Source organism: Tupaia chinensis, unplaced genomic scaffold (assembly GCF_000334495.1).
Source record: "Tupaia chinensis unplaced genomic scaffold, TupChi_1.0 Scaffold000619_1, whole genome shotgun sequence".
Taxonomy (NCBI): Eukaryota; Metazoa; Chordata; class Mammalia; order Scandentia; family Tupaiidae; genus Tupaia; species Tupaia belangeri.
The window spans coordinates 865,060-880,601 of NW_006160139.1; the positions used below are offsets into that span (position 1 = coordinate 865,060).

General features: G+C 50.1%; 1 protein-coding gene across 1 annotated transcript in view; it reads right to left on the reverse strand.

Annotated features, from left to right (window-relative positions):
* Positions 1–15,542, reverse strand: part of PRAG1 (PEAK1 related, kinase-activating pseudokinase 1) — a gene marked incomplete in the record, with an annotated part of 65,237 nt that overhangs the window by 765 nt on the left and 48,930 nt on the right. The window contains 1 exon segment of the mRNA XM_027775956.1: positions 8,425–9,173. Coding sequence (XP_027631757.1) covers positions 8,425–9,173 — 749 coding nt within the window.

Sequence of the window (15,542 nt, forward strand, 5' to 3'; positions counted from 1 at the left end):
GGCTGGCGGCGCGCAGTGCACCAGCAGGAGGTTCTCCAAGCACAGGTCTCGGTGGATGACCCTGTGCTCCTTCAGGTGCTCCAGCCCGTTGCAAAGCTGCAGCAGCAGGAAGCACACGCGACGCTCGTAAGCCTCAGGCTCTGCCCGGTGGCTGGCTACCGAGTCCCGCACGAAGTCCAAGGCCGTCTGGTGGGGCACCTCCCGGGTGATGACCACCACGCAGTCCTGCTCCTGAGTGGGGGTGTGTGAGGGCAGGGTGGGCAGAGGGTCCTTGGGTGCCTCAGGAGGGGCGAGCATGCTGGAGGGCACAGAGGCGACGAAGTGGCCACAGTCTTGCTGGATGTTGAAGTGCACAGGCACCGAGGGGCTGCAGTATGAGGCTGCTTTGGGCTCAGGGGTTTTGCAGATCTGTGGGGAAAAGTGAAGTCAGAGTGAGATTCGCAGGGCTGTCCAATGGGTGATGTCGGGACATTTGGCTATGTGCAAAAAGCTGACTCATTACTGACATTGTGCAGATAATTAACTCAAAGTGGATCATGCAGACTTCAGAGTAAGAGCTAAGGGACCAGCAGGTAGTGTAGTGGCTATGTCGCTGGACTCCCCTATAGTCGACTGCAGTTTGAGTCCCAGACCCGGTGGCTTAAACTCACACCAGGTGCGTGTACGTGCATGCCCAAAATCCCGAGAAGAGAATGGAGGAGAAGGGATTGCGGCGTGGCCACCCCTCTGGGAGGGGGGGGTGATTTTTCGCTTTCTTTCTCTCTGTCTCTGTCTTTCTGGCGAGCGCACACACCCTATAGCAAAAACCTCTCCCCCCACCACCCCAAAAAAGAGAAAGAGCTAAAAAACAGACATATTTTTGAAGGAAACAAGGAAAAAAAATCTTGGGTTGGGCAAAGATTTCTTAGGTAACACACAAAAAGCATGGTTCATTAAAGAAAAAAAAATAATAAATCTGACCTCAAAATTCGAAAGTGTTGTCCTACAAAAGACACCATTAAGAGGATGGGAACAGGGCCAACCAGTGGCGTAGTGGTTCAGGCACCTGGAGCTCACGCGGTCAACTGCGTGGTTTGAGTGCTGGACCCAGGAGCATGAAGAACACACTGGATACGTATGCATGCGTGCCCCGCAGAAATCCCTGGAGGAGAAGGGGTTGCAGTATGGCCACCCTCCCTAGGGAGTGCTTTCTCACGTTGTCTCTGTCTCCATTGAGCATGTGTGCCTCCCAGCAAATTAAAAATAAATAAAGTGGAATTCAAGTATGCATTTCTTGGAGGTTTTTGCTATAGGACACGTGCGCTCACCAGAAAGAGAGACACTGAGACAGAAAGTGAGAATTCACCCCAGAGGCGGGATGGCCACACCACAGTCCCTTCTCCTCCATTCTCCTCTCGGGATCTTGGGCATGCTCGCACACGTGCCCGGCTTGAGTTTAAACCACTGGGTCTAGGACTCAAACCACAGTCGACTTCATAGGAGTCCAGCGACGTAGCCATTATGTCAACTGCTGGTCCCCAGTATGTATTTTTTAAAAAATTCACAAAAATCCTTACAACTCAATAGTCTAAGGGGCCATCCAGCATGGAAAATGCATATTTTGAAAAAAAACTACTCATGATTTTATTTTTCTGTATCAAAATAAATTCATATTTTAATTCTATTTTTCCACGAACTTTCTAAAGTCCTCTTATACAAACCAAATTTTTAAAATGAGCAAAAGATATGAACAGATAATTTCCAAAGAAATAGGTGAGTGGGGGCCAGACAGTGGCAAGTGGTGAACATGACACTCTGTGAGGCGGTCCCACATGGGAAAGGCAGTTCAGAAACCTCCTCTGATGGCCTCAATTTCCCTCTAGTTACTCTGGAAGGAGCTGAAGATGGCCAGCAGTCTCCTCTCAGATGGGGACTGTGCAGCCTCACGTACGCTTCATAGAAAGTGAACGTCAGCTCCCTCATCCCGTTATGGCCCCAGACAAGCCTCCTCCCGAGCGGCTGCATCTGAACGACTCAGCGGTTTGCACAAAGCCATGCTGACAGTTGATGTTTCCAGGAGTTCTACCAGAAGCACCTTTTCAGAGATTTATTGCAACTTCACAAACCTCAGCATGAAACCTGTATAAGAGTTCAGCTTCCACGGAAACTTTTAAAAAGATAACTGGGAGAAGAGAGTGGGTCACATTCAGTTAGTAATCTCTCTATGATGAAGCAGCATGGAAATGAAAAGGCAGCCCGTTTTCCTTCAGAACTGCTTCCTATTACACTAATGCAAACTATTCATATTTTGGAAAATGCGTTCAAGGAGCACTGTTTCAGGCTCTTTCTTGTTCGAGTCCATCCAACGTACTCGGTTTTTAAATCAGCCTTCTAGAACACTGTCAAACTGAAGAAAATGTGGGGGCAGTCCTCAGAGCACGTCTTGCCCATAACGACACTCGGGGGTGGCCAGCCAGAGTCTGCAGTGCTCTCGGCAGAACAGGCCTGTCCCCGTCTCCCCGACGCGCACTGGGACACGCACACACTGGACTCCTGACGGGCGAGGCACTGCGCCAGTTCCACAGTTCTCGCAGACTCATTACATCTCACCAAAGCCAAGGGCGTGGATGCCATTACAGAGAAGGAAACAGGCTTCAAGAGGTTAAATTATCTGCCCAAGATTATACAACTGGAGAGTAACCCGGAGGTCAAAAGCATAGGCTTTAGAAGGAAAAAGGCCTGGGCTCAAATATAAATTCTGTAACCTTTGGCAAATTACAAGCAATTCTCACTATTTGATAAGTAGTTATATTCTATTAAATTCTACAAATACTGAATTAAGGATTACGGAATGAGTTCCAACGGACTTCTGGTTACCATATTTTTGCCAACTGACTGCTACACAACCTTGTTTTATGTGTTTCTGAATCTATATTGCTGACTCGTCCACTGCGCTTCTGGGCCACAGCGCTACAACTCACGACTGATGCAGCTGGTCTAGCACACGGGGACACTAGACAGCTACTGAGCGCTGTACTTGGGGGCCATTTTAAACAGCGAAATCAAAAACGAGGACATAAAAATGTGAAAAGAGATACAAAAGACACTGCGAAAAAGGACCCTTGCTGAGGGTAAGTGAGCTGAAACAGTAGGGCTGAGCATCACCTCGGTCCACCTCAAGGGGAGACGTGCACATTGGGAGACTTAAATTTTCCTCGCCATGCCGGTGTCCACAGATGACCAGAAGGCGCTAAGAGTATGGATTTGGGGGTCACGACACGTTTCAGCGGGCAAATGATCTTGCAACCATGGAATCCATGCGTAATGAACATGGAAGGAATCTGGCTCGAAGCCGGCTTTCTCCCTGTCCAACGAGGGCAGTGGCTGTCCCTTCCTCGCAGGGCCATTGTGAGAATTTCATGGAATCATGAAGGCATGGCTTGCAGCACCAGGCCTAGCTCTCAGGGAGCACTCGGTGGGGGTGGGAAGGGTTGCTATGGCGACTGCTCTAGCTACTTTGACTTGAGAGTCCAGATGGCCTGCAGGTATTGTACAAACCCGGGAGGGTCCCCTGCCAAGGGTCCTGGGAAGTGCTTCTCGGGTCCCCTTTCCTCAAGGGCATCAAGGGCCTGAGCCGGTGAGTGCTCCTGGCACAGAGCTCCAGCGTAGGGCCGGGCAGTTTGCACAGAGATGAAAATGAAGGAGGTCAGTTTCCGGCGGGACCCGCAGCCCCCTCACCAGCAGCCTCAGAGAGGGGACATAGCACGTGTTAACCAGTCGGGGAAGCCCTGGTGGCTTCTCCATCACCTCGCTCTCTCTTCTCTCCCCCTCATTTCATTTTCAAGAGGTGTGTGCTTAGATTAGGGCTCTCGAACTTCACACAGACCAATAGTTCCGTTCATATTTCAAACATTTTGCTGAGCCAAGTCTCATTTTAGACTTTGGAGTTAGGATCTCATTCATGGGCGAAAACCTGGACTAAGTAATGTGTTACATAAAGAAGGCCCAGCAGTTAACAAAGGTCCCTCGTAACAGAAATGGAGTTCTAGATGGCTAAGAATGAAACAGCTTCGAAACTGATCTTTCTGCTGCATCCACGGAGCTGGGCTGCAAGGGCTGGCGGGCTCCCTTCTCACGGCTGCAGGCGGGAGCCCGCGCCGGCAGCAGCAACCAGCTGCTGTGAGCATGCTCGTGACAGGGACACTGCGCTCAGCTCTGACTTCAGTGCCAGCTCTCTGCGTACCCGCACAGATGAAGCGAGCTCAGCACAGACAGGGGCTGCGAAGGGAGCCCCTCCCTTCCTGTGACTCCCACTTGACTGTGTTCTGTCTAGACCAGAGTTGGGAAGAGGTGGGACAGCCGCACGTATGAAATGATGTCCCGTCTCCTCCCCCCACCGGGGTCAGGCATATTTACAAATTGATATTGTTGCTCCCGATAACCTTGCTCTAAGAGTAGCCTCCTCCAATATCTGAGGCTATGCACACGGTACAGAGACGGTCCCTGAGCCACCAAGTCTCCACGGAAGTGAGACAGGGACCAAGGCTTATCATCTAGGTTCTTAACAGCTGACGTTGCTAATGGCAAGAGGGGTAATGCTTGTTTTTAACGCCCTCTAGAAAGATGGAATTCTTGCGCATTTGTTATTAGAGAATATAGCTAACTCTATATGGAGGGCTCTTCAGACAGTTCATGGAAAACACATTTAGAAAACCTATGTATGGGGACCAGCAGTCGGCGTAATGGCTATGTTGCTGGACTCCCATGTAGTCGGCCGCGGTTCAAGTCCCGGACCCGGTGGCTTAAACTCATGCCAGGCACATGTGCGTGCGTGCCCAAGATCCCGAGAGGAGAATGGAGAAGGGATTGCGGCATGGCCATCCCCCCTGGGGGGTGATTTCTCACTTTCTATCTCTCTGTCTCTTTCCAGTGAGCACATGCGCCCTGTAGCAAAAATCCTCTCCAAAAAAAAAAAAAGAAAAGAAAAAAAAGAAAACCTATGCATGAATTTCAAGACTTTTTGCATGAAAATAAATTCTTTATTATTTCTTTTCAAGAACTTTTTGGGAACCAGCAGTTAGCATAATGGCTATGTCGCTGGACTCCCACGTAGTTGACCGCGGTTTGCGTCCCGGACCCGGTGGCTTAAAACTCACGCCGGGTGCGTGTGCGTGCATGCCCAAGATCCTGAGAGGAGAATGGAGGAGGAGGGATTGCGGCGTGGCCATCCCCCCTGGGGAGTGATTTCTCGCTTTCTATCTCTCTGTCTGTCTCTGTCTGTCTGGCAAGCGCACGTGCCCTATAGCAAAAACCTCTCCAAAAAAAAAGAGAACTTTTTGAAGTTCCCCGGTATTACATGAGGCCCGAGACTCTAAGCTGCATAGCTCAATCACTAATGGGTACAAAAAACAAAACCCTGGGTGCCAAGCGTTGGACTCAGGGGCAGAGCCAGGCCCCATGGTTTGCTGTGGTAGAGTCAAATTGCTTTCTATTCCAAAGGCAAGAGGGATTAAGCCTCTTCCACCAGGCATGTTCTCCTCAAAATGGAGAGGTCGCCTGTCTCCCTTTTTAAAAATTTCATTATAGGGACATGTGCTCATTACAGAGAGAGCGCGCGCGCGAGAGAGCGAGCGAGCGAGAGAGAGAGAAAGTGAGAAAGCATCCTCGGGGGGTGGGGGGATACGTATCCATACCACAACCCCTTCTCCATTTTCCTTGGGATTCAGGCGCGTGTGCATGCGTGCCCAAGATCTTGAGAGAAAGGAAGAGAAGGGATTGCAGTGCGGCCGTCCCCCCTGGGGGGTGATTTCTCACTTTCTATCTCTCTGTCTCTCTCTCTGTCTTTCTGGCGAGCGCACGCGCCCTATAGAAAAAAACTCTCAAAAAAAAAAAAAAGCTTCAGGCATTTTCCTCGGGATTTTGGACACTTATGCATACGTGCCCAGCATATTTTTCAAACTGCTGGGTCTGGGAATTAAACCACACAGCTGGTGATACGGGAATCCAGCTGCCTTCACCACCACACCACCAGCGAGCCTGAGGTCGTCTGTTTCTTGCTACTGAACGAGAAGCCCCAGGGAATGAGGTAACAGGTTGAACACCTCTGGACAAAGCAGAAGAAAGATTCACAGGTCACTTTCTCCAGGCCACAGGGTCTACTGAAAGGGAAGAACTTCCTGAAGGTACCTTCAGACCCTGGGCTGCTGAGGAGCTCAAATTCACCTCCCTTTCACTGGCGGAGAACAGAACCCTGGCTTCAGGCGCAGTGGAAACCCAGGCTAAGCGTGTCCAGCTCACTGGAGGGGCCAGGGTGCTTTCCTCTACTGGACACGGCACCATCCCAAAAGGAAGGGAGACTCTGGGTTTTCCTTCTCCTTTTGGCTGGGGAGTAGGAAGGTAGCCTTACCCGGGAAGCAGCTGCTGGATTTAGATAGTGAAGCAGAGTGACGTCTAAGAGCCGTTACCATCGAGTCTCAGTCAGGACGTCTGTGCCTTCCCTCATACAGTACCTGCCATTTTGGCTGCGACGTCTTCAGCTCTTTAGGGTCTTGATTCCTTTACAATACCCTGGATTTTCCTAGTAATTATCTTGTTGATTTTTTGATAGGTAGGCAGCAAGTTGTTATATACACGTACTCTGAACACGCCAATCGGGCTCCCAATCTATTCCACAGTGTCTATCACCAATCCCTTTTTTCTTTTTTCTTCTTTTTTTAATTTTTAAAATTTTTGCCATAGGGTATATGTGCTTGCCAGAGATGGCGAGAGATAGAGAGGGAAAGTGAGAAATCACCCTGTAGGGTGCATGGCCATGCCACAATCCTCTCTCCTCCATTATCCTATCAATAGTTTGTGCACAAATGCACACACGCTCAGTGTGATTGTCAAGCCACCAGGTCCGGGACTTGAACCATGGTTGGTCATGTGGGAATCCAGCTCCTTAACCACCATGCTACCTGTTGGCCTGATTATCACCAATTTCTTAAAGGAAAAAATTCAAAATAAAATCCACTGAAATTTCTCTGGCTAATGATTATACTATTTTTAAAATTTTTGATGGATAGCAAGCTATCCCACCAAGGACATTTCAGGTTTGTTTAGTCTGCATTTTCTAACTGGAAAAAAAAGACTGTCTAGGGACTGGTCATGGCAGAAGAGAGCTCAGGGTCTCCTCTCCCTCCCCATAAAAGCCTGCATTTATAGAAGGGCTGCGACCTACCTGGTATTTGAAGAGTACTGGGAGATAAGGAAGGGAGCCACAAGGAAGGACTGGAGTCCAAGGGCAAGACCACAGAGGCCCCAAGGGGTGCAGCTGGCTCAGTGAGCTCAGCAGAGCTGCAGCAGAGAGCAGCGGGAGGTGGGAGCAACAGCCCTGATCTGGCACCAGAGGCTGCAGTGTGGTGGGTAGACAGGTAGCATAGGCATGAGAGACACACAACCCAGGGTTCAAATCCACTTCAGCCATCGACTCACTGGGGGAGATTACTTAGCCACTTTGAGCCTCAGACTCCTCGTCTTAAAACCTCCCTATGCTATAGAACTGTTAGGATGGCAGATAATGTAGCTAATATACACAGCTAACAGTCTAGCTGTACGGTTAATGTGCAGTAAGCGTTATTACTCTTTTCAGAACGTTCCCTAGACCTAACGTTCCCCTGGCTCTCACCGTTGAGGAATACTATCTGCAGTGTCCATCTCCTTCCTTGGAGCATAAGCGCCCTAAGGATCATGGCACTATCCCTGGCATCTAGCAGACACTCAGGAGAAACTGACACAAAGAACTCTGTTGCATTCAAAGGCAACTGCTTTCTTAATCCAAGTAGATCACATAGGTACCTTCCTACAGGCACAGAGGACATCTATATTCCTACCACAGACCTCATACTGCCCTGTCCAGGCCAGGCAGAGAACCCCTGACAACTAAGTGTTACAGGGAAGCTTAGGAACCAGAGGACATCTTATATTCCTACCACAGATCTCATACTGCCCCTGTCCAGGCAGAGAACCCCTGACAACTAAGTGTTACAGGGAAGCTTAGGAACCAGAGGACATCTTATATTCCTACCACAGACCTCATACTGCCCCGTCCAGGCTAGGCAGAGAACCCCTGACAACTAAGTGTTACAGGGAAGCTTAGGAACCAGAGGACATCTTATATTCCTACCACAGATCTCATACTGCCCCCGTCCAGGCAGAGAACCCCTGACAACTAAGTGTTACAGGGAAGCTTAGGAACCAGAGGACATCTTATATTCCTACCACAGACCTCATACTGCCCCGTCCAGGCCAGGCAGAGAACCCCTGACAACTAAGTGTTACAGGGAAGCTTAGGAACCAGCCCTCCTCTTAAAGCCGGAAAGGTGGGATGACCTGCTCAGGCCATGGCTGAGCCCAAGTCAGGACCAGCTGGTCATGCTACAGCCTGGAAGGAGGGGTGCTACCTACTTTCACAGCGTAGGTGCTGCCCGGGTCCTCGGAGCAGGTGGCGCAGTAATAAATGGCATCCCCCGAGTCACAGCAGGGCTTGTTACAGGTCAGTTTGAAGAGTGACCAGTTATTCTCATTGAAGTGGAGCTCCTTCTTCTGGCCGCCCATGAAGAGGTCCTCACACTTAGCTACGAGGCGGGCCAGGGATTGGGTGTAGAGCCCCCCGAGCTTGGCATAGGTACCCTCCTTGCTGCTGATGCTGCTCAGGAGGCTGTGCAGCTGCAGGTGGGTGCTGCTGGTGGAGGCCTGGCTGGACACACTCAGCTGTGAGGATGAAGTGGAGGGGGCGCCCCTGCCCTGGAGGCTGGGACTCCCACAGCCACCCCTCAGGCCTGGAGCTGGGCCCCAGTGGCCACTGCCTTTGAAAGCTTTCTCCAGAGGCTCAGAAGAGGAGAAAACATAGTGGTGGTGTTTCCCGGAGCCCAAAGGATGGCTCAAGTGAGACTCCTCGTGGACGCAGACGCTGGTTTCTGAATGGCTTAGGTTCAGCTTGGGGCTCGACGCTCGCGGCTTGGGGGAGCCCTGGGTCCAGAAGAAGCCGTCCGGTGAAGAGGCTGCCCGACTCACAATCTTTTTCTGGGGGAGGGGAGGAGGCCTCAGGGGACCAGTGGGAGACACATCCTCTGTGGAGCCTGAAGGGAACGGAACGGGAGCAAAGAGCTTCTTCCCACTTCCAGTGGGCGAATGAGTCGGCTCATACGATGGGCCTGAAAAGAGAAAGGGAGCAATCAGCCGGAGGCCGGTGCACTCAGTTACAGGTCCTGCGGGCTTTCTATTTTGGGTCAAGGCAGTTGATTTTATTTCTTTTCTATTTCTTGAATAGATAATATATGCATAGTGGACAAAAGGTATATTTATTGACAAATTATTTCTCTTGCCCTGTTCTTCAGCACCCAGTCCCTTTCATCAGATAAAATTACTATCAGCATCTCATGCATCTTTCAACAAGCCAAACAAAAGTGTGTGTGCACAGGCAGACACACACACACACACACACACACACACACACTCTCACACGCACTCTCTCACACACACTCTCTCACACACACACTCTCTCACTCTCACACACACACTCTCACACACACAAACACACGAGAACAAACAGTGCCTACTGCCTGGGTATTGCTTTTCTTTCACATCTTACAGATTTCCTATCAAATGCTCACAGATATATCTAATTATTTGAAATAGCTATACCATAATATATCACCATGCGCAAGCATCATAATTTAACTATTCTCCTCCTGATGGACACGTAGGTTGTTTTTGATATTTTGTAAAAAAAAAAAAAGCCACAACTGCAGTGACAGACTTGGCCACATGTGGTTTGACTGGATTATTTAAAAAGGCTTGTGGGGGGTGTAATTTACCTACAGTAAGATTCCCCCCTTGTAGTGTTTAGTTCTTTTGAGTTTTCAGAAACACCCTGCTGGTTTAGGGGCCAGGGCAGGTCCACACTTTAGAAAGCATGGGAAGGAGATTTTGTAAATGAGGAAAGAGATCTCAAAGAGAGCGAGTCTTTCCCAGCTCTACAGCTGCCAGAGTGCAACACGAGGACGTGGAACATGGTCGAGGGGTGGGCCAGTCAGGGCCATGGGTCTCCACAGAGCATGAGACACTCACACACTGCAGGGTGGGACTGACGGCCAGTTCATTCGAGGCTGGACCTCACTCTTCTTGTCCACGAACGAATGGAGGTTTCATAAAGAAATAGGAGTTTAAAAAAATGCATAGGAAAAGAGATAAGGCAATTGGAGAAAAGGGCAAATTGACATAATACTTATTTTCTTCATTCAAGAATGGACTCTAAGATGCATCTACTTTTTTTGAGAGAGAGATTTTTGCTATAGGGTGCTTGTGCTTGCCATAGAAAGAGCCAGAAAGCGAGAAATCACTCCCCAGGGGGTATGGCCACTTTGCAGTTCCTTCTCCTTCATTCTCCTCCTAGGATTTTGGGCACACATGCACAGCTGCCTGGTGTAAGTTTCAAGTCTCTGGGTTTGGGACTCGAACCATGGTTGGCCATATGGGAGTTAAGTGCTTTAAATTACACCACCTGCTGGCTCCTCTTCTTTCTTTCTTTTTTTAAAATTACCACGGGGCACATGCATTCCCAGAGAAAGACAAGGAGGGTCACTCTCCTCCGTGGGACACAGTCATGCTGCAACCCTTTCTCCTCCATCTTGTCAGGATTTGAGACACACACACACACACACACACACACACACACGCACATGCACACTGCGGGAATAAAAGAAATGTTAACAGTATTCATAGGTTATGAAACACTTCCTATTAGGACCAGCAGTTGGTGTAATGGCTATGTCACTGGACTCCTGTGTAATCAACTGTGGTTCGAGTCCCAGATCTGGTGGCTTAAACTCACACCAGGCACGTGTGTGTGCATGCCCAAGATCCTGAGAGGAGAATGGAGAAAAAGGGATTGCAGGGTGGCCATCCCCCTTGGGGGTGATTTCTCGCTTTCTGTCTCTCTGTCTGTCTGGCAAGCGCATGCACCTTATAGCAAAAACCTCTCAAAAAAAAAAAAAAGGAACAAAAGAAAAAAAAAATTAACCCTATTATCCTGAGGGTTAAATGTAAAAGAAATATGAGTGTTAGATCAGGAAGAGGTACTTCCGAGGTACAGCAGATTTCCTTAGGAACAGGGCACTGAGTGTCTTTCTGCACTTCTCCCCACCTAGGCAGTGTGGCTAGAATGAGAAAGGCACCACACGCTGAAGGTGTGAAGAGCCGGGAGGAGGCCCGTCGTCTGTGGGCTTTGCGCCAGCCACCAGGTACCCAGACCGTGCCAGGGCCGCTCCGAACAGCTAACCTCCTGTGCCCACGCTGGGCACAGCCCAGCTCTCGTCAACCCAGGTGGGGGCAGAGCAGGCCTGAGGATGGACACCAAGCCCTTCAAAACAAATCTAGGCTCCTTACTTCCAGTGCTCAACGGGGAAAGTCTCTAGAGGACAAGAGGAGACTGTCTTTTAGGCACCCCAGCCCAGGCACGCGGGCACTGACATCCATGCCAGCCTCACTGAAGGGGGCATCGACAGCATGTGACAGCTGCAACTCCTGCCCAGGACAGCCATGAGCACTGGCTCACAGGAGGACAACGCTGGGTCACGCAGCCGGGAACCAATGGGTTCATTCAAAAGCAGCCCACGCAGCAGCACCGGGGTGACAGACCCCCAGCTCTGTCTGTCTCCCCCCAGGGCCTAGGCCCAGGAGCAGCACAGTGCATCTCACGTGCCCCTCGGCCCTTGCACGCCATCCCTGGCTCCTTGCTCACCTGCGGTAGCCCTTGCATGCCGTCCCTGCCTCCTTGCTCACCTGCAGTAGCTCTCGCACGCCATCCCTGGCTCCTTGCTCACCTGCAGTAGCCCTCGCACGCTGTCCCTGCCTCCTTGCTCACCTGCAGTTGGCAATCACTCTGCTCTCCCGAGGTTTTTTTTTTTAATCAAGATCATGTTGAGTCCTCTTTCCCACCGTGCCCTGTCCAGCTAATAACCGGTGGGACTTCTGCCAGCCAGGATGAATGGGTGATTATTCCTTCCTGGAGGGCACAGGTTAACCATAAAGCAGGCAGCAAGTGGTGAAGTTGGGTTTGGTCAGCTTTACACACCCGTAAGGAGGGCAACAAGAAAGAGCCCGAGGAGGGAGCTCTGACTGCGGCTCCTCTCAGCAGGCTCTGAAATGCTGGAGTCATGGGTCTCTCCAGCCCACGCCCCCCAGGAAAACTCTCCACTCTCAGGGGCTCGGTCAGCAGCAGCACATTGTGAAGAGGAAGGTGGATGGTTCGTTTTCTTTCTCTCCCCCCTCTAGCCAGAGGGGCTGAGCAAGAGGTAGAAAAGGGTCACTTCCTATCTCCTAGGCTAAAAAAAGGAGCGGCCAAACCACGGACTGACAAGGTTCTCAAAGAGAAGGAAGCCGCAGCCACAAGTCCCCTTCCTGCCCTCTGCGTCCTGAGCAGCAGGGGCTTCACTGTGGAGGTGTCAGGAGGGGCTGCGATCAGACTTTGCGGGCCCCGTCGCTGACAGGGACAGGTGCCTGTGGTCAGGCCAGGGAGTTTCTAGCCAATCGTTCTCTTGGCCAGTTCCCTCTTTAAGCTTATGCTTATTTTCCCGTCTTCATTGGTTTTGTTTTCTTTTCTTTCTTTCTTTTTTATTTTGCTTTAATTTGCCAGAGGTCACAAGCACTCAACTGAGAGAGAGACAGAGAGAGGGGGAAGCTCTCCATGGGGCACGGTTACCACAACCCTTCTCCTCCGTGTCTGTCCTCTCGTGATTGTAGGCACACACACACACACGCACACACGCACACACACACACCTGGCATATCTCTCAAGATGCGAGGTCCAGGACTCACACTGCGCTGTCATCCATGCTGGGATCCAGCCGCCTTAACTTCCATGCCACTGGCTGGCCCTTCCTGTCTTTCATATCCACCAATGTGCCCCTTTCTGCTTTCATTCTGATTTGAGTTGAACCACAGAATGAATGGGTAACTGTTGGCCTGAGCTGGCTGGGTTTCTTTCTTTAAAACACAACAGGATTGGGCCAACAGGTGGTGTGGAGGCTGGCGCACTGTGGTTCGAGTACCACACCCATCAGCTTGAAAATCACACCAGGCGAGTGTGCGTGCGTGCCCACAATCCTGAGAGGAGACTGGAGAAGAAGGGGTTGCGGTGTGGCCACTCTCCCTGGGCAATTTCTCACTTTCCTTTCTCTCTGGAGAATGCTCGTACCCTGTGATGAAGACCTAAAGCACACCCACAGAATGGAATCGCACCACTGGCAAAGCCCCTCCTGCACTAACAGTCTGGAGTTTCAGCCACTCTCTGTCCCCAACCTCTCCTCACATGAACCTCTCCTCACATGCACTTAGTTTCAGAGCTGCCCGTGAGATAAGACACCTTCGGGCGGACGGTCACCTTGCTTCAGTGCGTCTTCCTTGGATTTCTGGTGACTTCTAGTTCCCACAGCTGAGGCTGGTAAACTTTCTAATCTATATGAATAGTAGGAGTCTTTAAAAAACTATCTGTAACACTTCTTATCCCCTGGATTACCCAGGAAGACCAAGAAGTGCTCCTTCAGACTAAATAGTGGGTCCAGCATAAAAACAAACACAAAAACAAAAACAAAACAATTCATGAGTTCAGCAGCCGGGAGGCTAGGATCTCCTCTGCCCTGCAGTGCTCTCCTGTGGGAACTGTGATGTTCATCAGCTCTCCCAGCCTGGAACCACTGGGTAAATATGGCAAAGGGTGCCCAGTGTCAGAGGGGAGGCGTGGCTCCAAGGATCAGCACATGGGCCAGTTACTGTTTCTCCATTTCCTTACTACCCAACAATCCCTCCATCTGCACGCACTAATCAGAGGCCAGCACTGCCCAAGAGAAGCCCCCACCACTACCATCAACACACTTACTCAGCTGAAGTGTAGGCCTCGCTGCACAAACCCTACAGGTGAAGTCAGGCTCACGGGAAATGTGGACTGTCCACGTGTACCTGAGCACGTAGACACATTCGACTTTTGTATTTGAAAATCAAATTGCCACCTTCCACAGAGATATACCCTTTGGATTACGGGTCTTTGATGCTCTCCGAGTGTGGACTGACAGCTGGGGAGGCAGCCAGAATGCACTGTAACACCCCTGGCACCTCAGGAGCCTACATCTTTTCAGGTGTTCATATTCTGAGGCCTACTTTAAAACAGGCGCTAACATGTAGCCCTTGTAGATGAAACCCTAATTTCTCCACCATGTGGCAAACAGAAGCTGTCTGTCTGGGGCGAACAGAGGCTCAGAGGACACTGGCCTGGATTCTCACTTTGTTGAGTGCTACTTGAGGAACTACTTCTTCCTAGCTTGACTTTAGGCAAGAGAGCAGCTAGACTTACTACTGGCAGCAGCCGCCACACTCTGGATTTAGAAAAGTTGGGGAAAAAAGGAGACATATTGGGTCTATCAAAAAGTTCACAGAAAATGTATGTGATAAAAAACTTCATGGGCTGGGACCAGCAGTTAGTGTAATGGCTGTGTTGCTGGACTCCCACGTAGGTGACTGTGGTTCGAGCCCTGGACCCGGTGGCTTAAACTCATGCTGGGCGCTAGTGTGTGCTTGCCCAAGATCCTGAGAGGAGAATGGAAGAGAAGGGATTGCGGCGTGGCCATCCCCCCCGGGGGGGTGATTTTTCACTTTTTGTCTCTCTGTATTTTTCTGTCTTTCTGGCAAGCATACATGCCCTATAGCATAAACCTCTCAAAAAAAAAAAAAAAAATGAAAAACTTCGCGGGGCCAGACAGGTAGCATGGTGATTAAGGAGGCTGGATCCCACACGGCTGACTGAATTTTAGACTCACTGATAAACATACTCGCATGTGTGTGTGCCCAAAATCCTGAAGGAGAGTGGAACAGAAGGGATTATGGAGTGGTCATCCCTCCAGAGGGAGCTCTAACTTCTCTCTCTCTCTCTCTCCCCGTCCTGTCTGTCTCTTTCTGATGAGCATACACACTCTATAGCAAACTTCAAGAAAAAGAAAACAAACCATGGACAGATTTCAAAACTTTTCTTGACCATATTTTAATTCCATTTTCCACAAACTTTTTGAAGTCCTCCTATATGCTGACACCTAAAACATAACATGGCCCTGTCACTGGTTCAGGAAAATCTGCCTAAAAATTCCTGAGCAACATTAGCCAGCATCCCACATTCTCAGGACTCAGGTCCAATGGGATATGAAACGAATTCAAATATGTCCTGGTTTGATGCTAGTGTTTCCATTCTGGCTTACAATTAAGGGTGTAAAAGGGTTGGGAAAGGAAAACACTTTCCTGAGGACTTGCTTGTGTCGTAGCTACATCACTGGGAGGTTTTTAATGATTTCACATCCTCATTGGGCCAGAGGACTTCAATCCCTAGTTTTTAAGTTTTCCTTCCAATTTCTAATTCTGTGCATGAAAGAAATACCCAGCTACGGGGCAGAACGTCTGCACCTGTTCCGAGCAGTGCTTCCGAGCAGTGCTTCCGGCGTACACCACGCACCTGTTCCGAGCAGTGCTTCCGACTTGTC